Source organism: Danio rerio, chromosome 14 (assembly GCF_049306965.1).
Source record: "Danio rerio strain Tuebingen ecotype United States chromosome 14, GRCz12tu, whole genome shotgun sequence".
NCBI lineage: Eukaryota > Metazoa > Chordata > Actinopteri > Cypriniformes > Danionidae > Danio > Danio rerio.
The window spans coordinates 52,595,001-52,609,744 of NC_133189.1; the positions used below are offsets into that span (position 1 = coordinate 52,595,001).

The following is a 14,744-nucleotide window of genomic DNA, read 5'->3' on the forward strand; positions in this document are numbered from 1 at the left end:
AGACAACAATTTATATAATGTCAATATAAATGACAGGTGCATATTAGGTGTGTTTTCTAACGAGAAGTGAATGTGCAACAGGCATACCTGGAGCGTGGCAAGAACATGGACTCTTTGATGAAAACCGATCCGGAAAGTAGAATGTACCAGCATGTGCCAATGTCATCTGGACTGTAAGAGAAGAAGACAAAGAAAAAACGTCAGTTCAACAGGAAACAAACATGCTTATCAGATTAGATTAGATTCAACTTTATTGGCATTACACATGTACAAGTACAATGCAATGAAATGTAGTTTAGGTCTAACCAGCAGTGCAATAGCAGCAAGTGCAGGATATAAGTTATAAAGTGCAGTTATAGAGAAACTATGGTGATATTTATAGATGAAATTACTATCAGCATTATATACAGGTTGTATTAGCTATGAACAGATTTACAATAGATGAATATATGTACAGGTTGCTATTAATAATCAGAAGTGTGTAGATAGATAAACACAATTACAAATGTAAATGTACAGTGGGTGTGTACGTAATTACAAATGTCCATGTGCAGCAGTTCAAATAAGTAAAGCAGTGCAATGTAGTGCAATGAATATGTGCAAATTTTTAATGTGCAAATGTTAAACAGTGCAGTGATTGTGAGGAGTTTAAGTTAGAGGAGAGTGGGGGATGTATTTGGGGGGCAAAAGAGTCAGTGAGGGCCTGCCGGAAGGCAAGAGAGAGCCCAGTCTGTGAGCAGGGTGAGAGGTGTCCCTAAGAATACAGCGTGCTCGGCGCAGACAGTGTTTCTTATGGATGTCCTCAATGGCTGGCGGTGTGGTCGCTGTGATGCGTTGGGCAGTTTTCACCACCCGCTGCAGTGCCTTACGCTCAGCAACAGAGCAGCTTCCATACCAGACTGTGGTACTACTTTTATATTTTACAACAAAGTGATTTTTACCAAGTATGATACGATTAAGGGTGCTTTCACACCTGTGAATCGATTCAGTTGTTCTGAAACAGAGATTACAAATGTGACATTGTTGCTCTTTGCTCTTGGAGCGGTTCGCTTTCACACTGCAAAGTTTCTAATTGGACCAAAAGAGCTAAAACAAGTCACGTGTGAGTAAACTCTCCTTACATTAGTCAGAGTGTCAGGGTTTATTTTGCAGCGTCCCGCTTAACTGTCAGGAGAGGTGGTGGTTTGGTGGTGATTGACAGGGTGTGCGCGCACGACGTGTCTGAGGAGAGATGCGGTGGGGAGGGGTGAGAAGGGTGGACCGGGAGGGACCGGGAGGACCAGGAGGGAGACGCGAGATTACCGGGAGATCATCACTTGCAAACGAGATACGTTCCAAAACAAAAGTGTAGGTGTGAAAGCACCCTAAGATCCTGAATTAGTTTATTACACTTAATCCTACAATTAGACGGTCTATTATGTTTTCTTTATGTGGACACATGAATAAAGTCATAAATGTCTTTACCAATTATTTTTATTTATCTAATTTGAGTTCAGAAACTGCAGAGATGTTAAAATGATCGTTACGATATAATAATAATGATGACTGAAATGGAAAACCATATTTGTGAAAGTCAATAGGTGGCGATAATGCTAAGGAGTTAGTTAGTTACCATATATGGTTTGCCTAAATTGTGTGTGTTAGATTGTGTTTGCCTAAAACAGGTGTGGTTCTGCGGTTCTGCAGCTGGATATATCTGGATTGTGGTATTTTTTATTATCCTTTATTTATGTAATGATCATACTATTATAAACAGGTATTATGTTTTTTTCTCATCTAATTAAACCTAATTTAAGCAAAAAAAAAAAAAAATGGCAGATAATCTCAGCAGATATTCCTATTCTTATTGGCTGTTGTCATTTTCCTCACTCGTCTTTCTTGCTGTTAGTATTTACAGCATATTTAGCTTTCTTCTCTGAGGCTCTAGGATTCACAGTTAGTATTTTAATAAAAGTTTTTAAAAAGTGTTTATATTTTGATTCACTGCTGATTAACCAATCAGAGTGCTTTCTTCAGCCAATGGTTTTATGTTGATTTGACATGCTGAATGTGGCCAGTGAGCTCCAACGTTAAACTGATGAGTATCAACAACAAACGCTGAGCGATGACTCCCAACATCCGACCATCAGCTTATGTCCCAGCCTTAACACTCCATCATCATTTTTCTCCCGATACACCTCTGAGGGAATACAAAAGACCACACGAGAAGATTCCCAAAGGAAAACATTGGACGGAGCGATCAAATGGCTCACAATCTCTTTTACCAGTGACTGCTTGGTTTATGTGTGTGTGCGTAGAAAATAACACACTGACACACAACCCCCCCCTTAACACTGCTTTTTTTTCAGGTCACGGAGCAGTCAGGAACGCTAGACATCTTCCTAGGCGAGTCCTTCCCGCTCCATGTCTGCCTCTCAGTATGTGTTAAAAGTGGGAACGTGAAAAGAGGAGCAATCCGATGAGCGGCGGACATCTTGATCAGGGAGTCAGAACAGCCCATCCGCACTCCAGTGATAAAACGTGCCCAAAGCAGCGCTGGCTTCATGAGCTGATAGACAGAGCTAACGTGAAGCAAATAAGCCCGATTTCATGCTACACCGCACACTTCATTACTGCACATTTACTTGTTGTTTCATTGCATTAAATGTGTTTTGTCTGCAATGAGATTCCTTGCAGATCTTCATCTTATCACGGGGCTCACTGGAATATGCCATTCTGATTATATCCGGTTGCGTTCTGAAGTAAAAATCCTTTTCGTTTCTTGATATGGAACTGATTTTCAGTGATAACATATAAAAGATGAGCTCCTGTAACGCCATAAGACTGTCTGGTAAAGTTACGCTTTTGTATAAATGTCAGTTTGAGTTTACAACTTATCCTTTAAGGTAGTGGTTCTCAAACTTTTTTCACCAAGTACCACCTCAGAAAAAAAAAAATTCTGTCCAAGTACCACCATAATGACCAGCATTGAAATACTATAGCGTATAGGCTTAATTAAGGGTGTACTCACACTATGCCATCCGTACCGTGCCCAGGCCCGGATCGTTTGAGAAGTGTGAGTGCGCTGAATCGGGCTCAAGCACGTTTCACTTGGCCGGCCCTGGCCCGGTTGGACGAGGTGTGCCTAAGCGCAGTTCACTTAGGCTTTGGCGCGGTACGCTTGTAGTGTGAGTGCAAAACGCGCCAAAGCCCGAAACTGAAAGCGAGACGTGACTTTTAAGGGGCTGTTTCATGTGGATTTATTAATCATTCTTACTGTTCAGTGAACGCAAACTGCCGTAGCTTATTAAATACGCAAACCCCTCACTGCACGACAGCTGCGCCTTCAGCAGACCTCCTCATTCCTGCAGCACCAGGACTTTATGATTGTTTATGAGCGCCAAAAGTGGCGGATCTGTTCTGCGAAATATCTGACTGCGTGTCATCGCATCCCTAAGGACTGTTTGGCGAAATATTCGACTGCATGTCACTGCATATCAAGCCGACTGAAACAATATAACTAGAGAAATCTCCACTGTGCTGCTGAGTGAGAGAGCGCTTCTCACTGAACAGCGCAGCAGCGATGATGTAAGCATGCCCAGGCCCAATTGTGGTGTGAGTGCGGGCCGTCGGGGGAGACGGGAGGGGGGACAAGCGTGCTTTGGCCCGGTTCGAGGCAACTGTACCAAGTATAAGTACGGCCTAAGCAGCTACAGCTCTGCACAGTTCAGAAACATGGTAGATTAGTTTCTATTTTTATGAATATTTATTATTGTCAGCCACTTTTAACAATATTAATAGTTTGAACATTAACCAAAACATTAAAAATACATAAAAAATCAACGTGTGCTTTTGAAAGTTAATTAAAAATGCCACTGTTCTCAAAGTGAACAGAAAACTGCTGTGCTTAAATTTATAGTATTAACATATAGGAGCCTATTCATCAAAACCTGAAAATGTTCCTTGGACCTCATAAATATCATCATATTTATAAACTCTTTTTGAAAATTTTTAAAATTTTTACATGTACTATATATATATATATATATATATATATATATATATATATATATATATATATATATATATATATGACTTATTTGTATATCTTTGAAATCTAAACATTACTTGTATTTTAAATATATATGATATATTTACATATTTAAATTAGAAATTAGATCTGCTTACTGCGCGTTAGAGTAGGCTTTGTGTGTCAGAAAAGTGATTAAACTATAGCTTTCAACATTAGGATGTAAAAATATGGGATACACCCCCAACAACCATTACAAATATTAAAAGGAAATTAGCTTTAAATGAAAGAATATAAAACAAACATTAAAAACTTAAAAATAAATTAAAAGGTTTAGCCTATTAAAATCTATTTACTGAACAAATCTGTGTTATCATTTGCAATAAAAGTGTGTTAATTTTTTTACTTAATTATTCAGCGATTCCTCCACGTACCATTAGAAGGAAGCCTGCGTACCACTAGTGGTACATGTACCACAGTTTGAGAACCGCTGCTTTAGGGAATAATTTAGACGAACAACATTACCCATGATTCTGCACAAAAAAAAACAACCGATTAGCCCTGTCCACTCTGACATAACTGAATCACGATCACAGTTTAGATATTTTTATATTTATGAAAAATTTCCAATAAACATAAATAGTTGTTTGAATATAAATAATCGACATGTTGCAATCAACATGTTAAAAACGTTAAACTGCTTTGTTGCAGCTGAGCACTATTATTGTCATTTTTTACTATTTCTGTCTTATAGCAAACAGATAACGTTGCAATAATACACTAAAATTAAATAATAATAATTATAATAATATTTAAAAAATGTTTAAATAAAACAAGGAAATTAAGTAAACTTAATATATATATATATATATATATATATATATATATATATATATATATATATATATATATATATATATATATATATATATATATATATATATATATATATATATATATATATATATATATATATTAAGTAAACAGGGGGGCTTATATTTCAGGGGGAATAATAATTCTGTTTTTATCTGTATATATATATATATATAATACAAGACCAGGGCAAAAACTTGTGTTGCTAAAGGAAAGAAATGAATAGCTATTTTAAAATTATGTAAGTGGATCATGAATTGTTTTTAAAAATTTTCTACAAATTTATGGGAGTGTATTTATTATCATGGTTAATAAAAAAATAGTATTAAAAAAAGAAAGAAACAAAAACGTGAATAAGAGTTCGATACTAGGAAATTATTTGTGATTTGTATGTCAATATTTGCACTCATAATTTGGTGGGAGTGTTAATGACTTTTGATATGATGTTTATGTTATTGTGTCTATTTTTCTACAATATGTTTATAATGATTATTTTATATACATTTTTCAGTGTAAAAGCAGACCTTCTTTATTTTGAATTGATTACCATTACGGATATAAACGGATACACAGAAAGATCGCACATGATCACGGCATCCCAGCTGTGCGGTTTGCTACGGTCTCAAGGTTTAGTTTCTGGTTTGATTGGAGAACAAGGTACCGACACTTCATGTTTAATATGTTTGTTTGTTTGTATTGAGTTTGTATATTGAGTTTAAGTGATGTCTGTTTGTTTATATACAGTTTTCATGTTTGATTACATTTGGTTTCATTTTCTCTTTGTATACAAAGCTCTTACGGTGCAAGGTGTTTGGCTTACAGTGTAAGATGACTGCGCCGATGAAGTGAATGCTGCACTGAAAATAAATCTTGGGAAAACAAGAAAAAAAAAAAAGGAGTCAATGCTTTATTGAACCAGGGAGCTACATATTTGCACATATATGCAGTGGCGTAGTAGGTAGTGCTGTCGCCTCACAGAAAGAAGGTTGCTGGTTCGAGCCTCAGCTCAGTTGGCGTTTTTCTGTGCGGAGTTTGCATGTTCGCATGGGTTTTCGCGTGGGCATTCGCGTGGGTTTCCTCCGGGTGCTCCGGTTTCCCCCACAGTCCAAAGACATGCGGTACAGGTGAACTGGGTAGGCTAAATTGTCAGTAGTGTATACAGTAGTGTGTGTGTGTGTGTGTGTGTGTGTGTGTGTGTGTGTGTGTGTGTGTGTGTGTGTGTGTGTGTGTGTGTGTGTGTGTGTGTGTGTGTGAATGTGTTTGGATGTTTCCCAGAGATGGGTAAGCACTGCGTAAAAACTTGCAGGATAAGTTGGCGGTTCATTCTGCTGTGGAAACCCCAGATTAATAAGGGGACTAAGCCAACAAGAAAATGAATAAATGAATGGTTATACGTTTTTTAAAAATCTATAAAAATTTAATTATATATAAAAGAAAAGATTAAAGATTAAAAGATTAAAAAAATGTAAAAAAACTAAATAAAATTGTTTAAAAAAATAAAAATGATAACAGTAAAATATTAATATAACCACAAGGCTTCCTAAATAACATTTAACACTGCTAGCAAACATTTCATAATAACAAACCAGGAAAATGTATTTAATTCAAATCAACATCTACATCTATTTCAATTAACCGCCTCCATTTGTCTTTAATTAATTACCAGTAATTCCCCCAATGATAAAGTCCACATCTACAGAAAGACTTCTTTAACCTTTGGCACAAAAAACACTTCTCCAAACTTCATGAAAGTAAACACACACACACACACACACACACACATATCTCTGCATCAACTCTCTATAGGACTAATGAGGCAACTCTAGAAACGCAGCACGAGCAGCGTCTGCTTTTTCTGTCCTCTTTCTGCATGGCTCCCTTCATCTGCTCGCTCTTTTAATCGTTTTTCCTGAGCGCGCAGACAAAAACGCGGCACTCAATTATTAATCAGCAGAAAGCAGAGCGGGAGTGATGGAGGCTGAGAGACGGGATGTTCAGCACTGACTGAACTGGGTCACAGAAACAGAAACACTCTTCCAGCTCCAGAGCTCATCAAATGATCATCAGCAGCCCTGCAGCAGCCCACAGCACAAACACACTCTTCCTGGAGCCTTATTTATCTGATGAGCTTCACTCAACTACATACTAAATAGTTTAAATTATTATAGTTAAGCCAAAATCTTTAATTAATAAAATAATAATAATAATAATAATAAACGGAATATTAATATTAATATTAATAACACTAAATTTAATTTAAAATAAAATAATAATAATAATAATAATAATAATAAACAACACAAATGTAATTAAAAATACAATTCATATTAATAATAATAATAATAATAATAATAATAATAATAAACATAACACTAAATTTAATTAAAAATAAAATGAATAATGATAATAAAACTATTTCAGATGAAACTTTTAAAAATAATAAATTATAACATTTAATAATAATATTACTAATAATACTAATAATAATAATAATAATAATGCATTTAAACTAAAATTAACAGTAAAATTAAATTAAATAATAAAATATAAAAAATAATTTAAAAATATATTTAATTAAATGAATAGAAAATTAGAATATTTATAGATGCCACAATTTATTTATTTTTTATTTTTGTTTTGTAATTTAATTATACATTTAATATATTTTAATTATTTAAATTGAATTTAATTTTACCTAATATAATTTAATTATTTTTATTTCTTGCAACAGTTTTCCTACATTCTTATTAAATAAAAAAATTCATAATAAATTAATATCATGAAACCACAAATTTATTACAATTTATTTTTAACACTTTTAGTATAATTTTTTTAATTTATTTTTACATTTTATTGTGTAATTGAAATTTCAATTAAATGCAATTTAAGTCATTTTTAAATGCATTGAATTTTTTATTATTATTTGTAATATTTATTTATTTATTTTTTTATTTATTTTATTTTTTTTATTGATCATCACGATGATGCAGTGGGTAGTGCTGTCGCCTCACAGCAAGAAGGTCACTGTTTCGAGTTCCAGCTGGGTCAGTTGTCATTTCTGTGTGGAGTTTGCATGTTCTCCCCGTGTTAGTGTGAGTTTTCTCCGGGTGCTCCAGTTTCACCCACAGTCAAACACATGTGCTAGAGGTGAATTGGGTAAGCTAAATTGGCCGTAGTGTATTAGAGTGTATCTGTGTTTCCCATGTTCTGGGTTGCGGCTGGAAGGACATCCGTTGTGTAAAACATGTGCTGGATAATTTGGTGGTTCATTCCACTGTGGCGACCCCTGATTAATAAAAGGAGTCGAAAATAAAATAAATGAATGAATTTTTATTTTAAATATACATTTATATTCTATTTAATTTGTTTTATTTTATTGTTAAATTACTTGCAATGGTTATATTCAATTCTTACTCATCAAAAACAAGTCTACTGAACTGATATCATTGAAAACCGCCACAGTTCAATGTAATTATTAGGCATGGACCGGTATAAGATTCTGACGGTATGATAACCTTGGATAAAAATATCATGGTATTACAATATTGTGATTACTGCTCTAAAATAAGTTCTTTATAAATGTCCGGTTAAAAGGCAAAATTTATTATATTTTGTAATTTAATTTTAATTTAAATACATTTTTAATATATTTAAAAAATATATTTTTATTATTTTAATTAGATTTTAATTTAATTTAATTTTTCATTTAATAATTTTTATTATTTTATTTATTACATTTTTAGTTTAATACAAATTTTTATTTAATTTTTAGTTTATTGATTAAATGCATTACAATGGTTATATTAAATTCTTACTCATCAAAAACAAGTCTAATGCTGCATTCACTCCAGACGCAGACGGGAATGAAGCGTCAAGTGATTTACATGTTAAGCCGATGCAAAGACACGAATAGACATCCTGCAACACAATACGCGTGAATGAGGCAGCGGCAGTGAAGCGTTTGTCGCAAATGAAGCGGCGTAATTGGAGCATTTTGCACGATTGACATGCGAATCGCTCGAGAAATCTCAACTACAGCAGACATTCGCACCACATTAACCAATAAGGAGCTTTCTCTTGTATGGGTGTGATTATGAGGTAGTGCCATGTTGTTGGTGTCCCGGCAGAAATCCTCCTGCCGACACTGGACAACAGTTGATCAAACTGAACTCGGCTCAGTTTAAAGCACTGCTGAAAGCTTCCATCATCTAGTTATAGTTTCTGGAGGAGTTGATGAACTTAGAGCCGGGTGCACCTCTGAAAGGATCCAGTGGACTAAGACACGGCTCCATATGAATCGACGTGGTTTTTCACTCTTCATAATGCACATAAACACAGCTAACCTCTCAATAAAATCCTTGTTAACCATTTCGCAATGAAGCTACAGTCACCGCGCCGACAGAGGCCCTGCTAATGACGCAAATCCATGTCTATTGTAAAGTGAATTTGACTAGTGAATGAAGCGAGTAAACTCAAAATGTTCACTGTTCATACCTCTATTTACGTGCTAATAGCGGGCTTTATCCTCACGTACCGTGTCTGGAGTGAACACAACATAATGAATTGATATCATAAAACCACAACAGTTCAAAGTATTTACAACACTTTTTCTATCAAGTTTAAGTAAAAATCTATTTCTACCAAACCATCTCCTAATATGTCCAAATTGTCTTACCCAAAGTTTCATTTAACACAAACATGCAAAACATCCCAGACAAAATCCCCTGAGCTTTAAAACATCACTTAAAACATTATGTACCAAAAGCAGAAACCAATGAGCCTCGCTTAAACTTGCTTTAACTTTTATCTGTAATATTTTTACACTCTCAGAAATAAAGGTACAGGAGTCTCTGGGGCAGTAGCTTTTCAAAAGGTACAAATTTGTACCCGAAGAGTCCACAATGATACCTTAAAGGTGCATATTAGTCCCCAAATGTATCTAAAAAGTACCTTTGAGGTACCATTATGGACCCTTCAGGTACAAATATGTACCTTTTGAAAAGCTGCTGCCCCAGAGACAGCTCCTGTACTTTTGTTACTGCGAGTGTGAAGCCACAATATATTTTATTTTTGTAATTTAATTTTAATTTAAACAAATCTTTTTATATATTTTTCAATTTATTTTATTTTTATAATTTGAATTAGAATTTTTGTTGCATTTTTATTTAAATACATTTTAATATATATTTTAATTCATTTTAATTAGTTTTTTATTATTTAAATTAGATTTTTTATTTAATAAAATGTTTAATAAAATATATTTAATAGTTGTTTATTGAGATAATTTTTTTATTGAATTTAATTTTTATTTTAATTTGTTAAATTGATGACATTTTTTTATTAAAAAATGTATTTTTAATTTAATGTTATTGTATTCATTGCAATGGTTATATTACATTCTTACTGATCATAAACGAGTCTAATGGATTAACATCATGAAACCACCAGAGTTCAATGTATTTATAACACTTTTTCTATTAAGATTAAGAAATATTTACTATTTAGAACTGTTTCTACCAAATCATCTCCTAATATACCCAAATTGTCTTCATGTAAAAGATATGAATGTTTCATTTAAGAGCATATTTAACAAGAACATGCAAAACATCCCTGAGCAAAATCCCCTGAGCTTTAAAACATCGCTTAACAAATTCAAACATCGCTTAAACATTATTTACCAAAAGCAGAAATCAATGAGCCTCGCCAAGCACGCTTCAACTTTTATCAGCAATATTTCGAGAAGCCCCAATGTGACTTCAGCGTCCTCCCAACCGGCTCCAATATAGCGCAGAAGCGGGAAGGCGCTGTGTGTTTGTGTATTTGGCACGAGCGCTTCAGAAGCTGCAGTGGGACTAGTTTACTCCTGAGGGAAATCAGCAGCAGCGAACACAAGTCTGAAGATTATTATTAGTGCCGAGCTTTAAAGCAGTGAAGTGTCTAATAAAAAAAACAAATAAAAAAAAAACACACTGGAGTGAATGGCTGAGGTGTTTCAGACACTGCCACTGTTAGTGCTTCTTAAATAAGCTGCCACTGGGAGACGTGGAGGAAAACAAGCGCATTAAACAGAGGAATGACTCACTCTGTTACCCAAACGCACAACTTATAGATGAACCAAAAATACACGCCGCTTTATATGCATGTGTTGGAAGACAAACTCTCTGTTCAAAAGAAAGTTTTTCTGTCATCTCCACCCTGCAGACAATGAACAGCAGGACGCCGGACCATGACTGACTGTTTACACAAATACACACTGTTACGACTGAAGTTTATTTATTTATTTATTATTGCGAATTGTACTCTGTCTTTTTCTTTGTCCCGCCTTCCTGTTGTTTTTCTGTTATTCCATAGACTCACACCAGCGTGATCCCTTGTTGTGATTGGCTGCTGGTCTCGGAGGCCTGTATATAAGGGAGTTTCCAGCAGGGTTTGGATAGCTCATTTCTGTGCGTTCGGTGATTGGAGTGGAGCTCCTGGGTTTCCCTCACCCCTCCGGCCGACGACCAACAACCAATATTGTACTGATGCTCATCATACGTTAAAATATTTTTGAGAGTTGGAGCATGTAGGGGTGACCTGCCTATTTTTTTTTTATTACTTTTGATTAGAGGTGTGAACCTACACTAGTCTCACGGTTCGGTTACGATTATCATGCCATCGATTCGGTTCAATTCGATATTTCAGTGCATCAAAGTGCATCACGGTGCTTTCCATACACAGTTTTATATTTCTTCACAGCAGCATTTCTTGTATTAAAATGTATGAATATATTTATATTTACATACTATTTGTAATACAATTTTGTCATTTAATACAAAAAGTTAGATATATAAACTGTAACTTTAAATAAAACGAGCATTTAGCAAATAATATAAACAAATATAATACAGCTCAATTTCTGATCCTTGTCTAGTTCTCTTACACCTCTTTGATTGGTCACACCCTCAAAAAAAACGGTTGCGATTGGCTCTTGTGCGCTGCGTTCTTCACAGATGAGTGACACTGATAAGCGGCAGGCGGCAGCAGCGATCTCACAGCTGATGTATGATAGACACGGTGGAGAAAACTCTGCAGACACGTGCTCCTTTCTGGATGCAAAAGTAACACTGTAAAACAGCCGAGAAGAGAAGAAAAGCCACGCCAGCAGGTCAAATGGGCCACTGTGTGTGTGTGTGTGTGTGTGTGTGTGTGTGTGTGAGAGAGAGAAAGAGAGAGAGAGAGAGAGAGAGAGAGAGAGAGAGAGAGAGAGAGAAAGAGAGAGAGACAGAGCGCGCGCAAGAAAGAAAGAGAGAGAAATGGAGTAGGCTACTTTCATTCTCTCGATCTCAGTGAAATAGGGGCTTTTGTTGTATATGTCAGTGAAAGACTGATCCAGCAAACACACACAGTGAAATTGTGCACAGTTTATGAGTTTTAAGTAGTTAGAGCGTTGTAAATACTCGCGATCGCCTCCCTCACGACAGAGCGCATATGAGGTAAATGACGTCAGTAATAACCGGTTATGATTATTACTGAACCCATACCGAATTGTCCGCGTCTGCATCGCAGTGCACCGAAAAAACGATTATTTTTGACACCCCTACTTTTGATTATGTTTAGGGAGCAATGTAAGTTTTTTTTTGTATTTTTTCTTTAAATAGTAATAGGTAATTGAGTGGATTTACTTTATAGATTCTTTTGTTTGTTATTTTGGCCTGTGGTCACCCTGAAGAGTTGCTCAATTATATTAACCCCATTTTTCTATAATAAATCTATTTATATATACTCTCAATTGAGTGTGTGAGTTTGGTTGTCGACCGAAGGGAATCTTTTGCCTTATGTTTTGATTTGTTTGGGAAATCCACCACCCCAACACATTTGTTTTTTCTTCGTTTATTATGCCCTTTTTGTTTCCCCTAGACTTGGGGCGTAATACACACACAGAAACATGCACAAACACACAGACAAAAGCATGCGTACACAAACACACTAGTACAAACACACACACACACATAGACCCATAGCACTAGCATACACAAACACATCAAGGCAATATACACACACACATGGGCACTGGCACATACAATCAGAACAAATATTTTTGCGGCTTGTTCAAACGACTTCATTTAAATGAGCTGAAGCAACAGAATTCTTGAGATTTTTTTTTTGGGACAACTTAAATATTTTAAGCAACTTAAATTTACAAAACAAGAGTTAAATTAAGTTGATTTGTGGGCGGCACAGGTGCTCATTGGTTAGCACCGTTGCCTCACAGCAAGAAGGTTGCTGCATGGTTAGAGCCTCGGCTGGGTCAGTTGGCATTTCTCTGTGGAGTTTGCATGTTCTCCCCGTTTTGGTGTGGGTTTCCTCCGGGTGCTCCGGTTTCCCCCACAGTCCAAACACATGCGCTATAGGTGAATTGAATAAATTAACTTGGCCGTAGTCTATGAGTATGCGTGAATAGCTGCGTCCCAAATGGCACACTATACACTATGCACTCATGCAATATGTACTTACACACTCAACAGCACGTATGTAGTGTCCCAAATGGAGCACTAATGCCTACAAATGCGTATGCGTGATTGTCATCACAGGACAGTGTGGAGGAGAGAGAGATGAGGTAAGATGGCGAGTCGCACACCAAGTGTCCTGCAGTTTGGCAGTATTTCCGCACGATAAGGGAGACGGGGTTTACAAACTAAAGGTCTGCATTCCCGCTGCTGAACGGCGGGAGCCACGAGACCCGACTAGATTTCTTGCGGTGTGGGAATAAACTTCCAAATAAAGCACGGGCGCGCGGTCTAACAATATTGCGGCGAGCGAGCATGCGCGCATGCATGTGGATGCTGTTTATGTGTGTATATGTGTGTGAATGAGAGAGAGCGTGAAGCTGTGTGTCGCTTGGTGCTCTCTCTGTGTGTGCGTGTGTGCATGCGTGCATGTGAATGAGAAAGAGCGTCCCGTGCAGATCTCTAATACGAACAAGACAAACAGGTGACCGCAAACCTGAGCTCGCATATACGGTATTCACTTTCTGAATGGTTTAGGCACAAGCCAACAGTTTGGTGATGCTGTCTGAGCCTTACGTCATAATTGTTTTTATTATGCACGGTAATACCGCATACCGAGGTAAAATAGGGAGGAGGTTTGACTGGATCAAAATTTTGAAAACTGCCCAAGCCTAGTATATACTCAAAGATATTATTGCAAAGCATCCTATAAAAAAAACATTTAAAAGAGAGATCTGTGAGGGGTGGACTTATGATAAGCACTCTAAGCGTTCTGATTTCAATTTTGCATCCTTTATATGTATATCAGCAGTTTATTGCAGCAACTATCCAGTCTCGCACAGACACAACAGACTAGACGCTCTCAGAGATGATGAGTAAATGAGACACTGTCCTTTGTGGACAGTGACCCGCGGAGAGAAGCAAACACACTCGTCTACCTCCAGCAGAAGAGAAAAATAGAGTGTGAAATTGGAGGGGAGTGTGTGAGTCCACCCAAAGAACTATAACAATACATTAAATACTTACATAGACAATTCATGAGGTGCACCTTTTACAAAAACAAATTATTAAATTGTTTATTAAAATAAAAGACTGGACACCTAACATCATCAGGGTAAGAAAAATAATACATTTAAATTCAAATGAGTTGATGCAAAAAATAATATTAGTACTAAACTAAACTAAACTTAAACTAATGTCAAAACAGTTAATCAGATTTACACAAATATCTCACTGTACAGAGTCCACTAAAAGTGACTGATTTAAAAGCAAGACGGCTCATTTATGCTGGGCATTAAGAATGTGTGAGTGTGTATTTATTGGGCTCCAGCAGCTAAAAAAAAAGTGTTGGGCGTCAGATAATATGAACACAG

The 14,744-nt window shown here is 36.0% G+C and overlaps 1 protein-coding gene across 31 annotated transcripts in view; it reads right to left on the bottom strand.

Moving 5' to 3' along the window:
- Positions 1-14,744, bottom strand: part of rapgef2b (Rap guanine nucleotide exchange factor 2b) — a 252,942-nt gene that overhangs the window by 163,094 nt on the left and 75,104 nt on the right. For all 31 annotated transcript variants that reach the window (XM_073922254.1, XM_073922248.1, XM_073922244.1 and 28 more), the window contains exon 4: positions 88-171. In XM_073922254.1, coding sequence (XP_073778355.1) covers positions 88-171 — 84 coding nt within the window. The remainder of the gene's footprint in view (positions 1-87; positions 172-14,744) is intronic.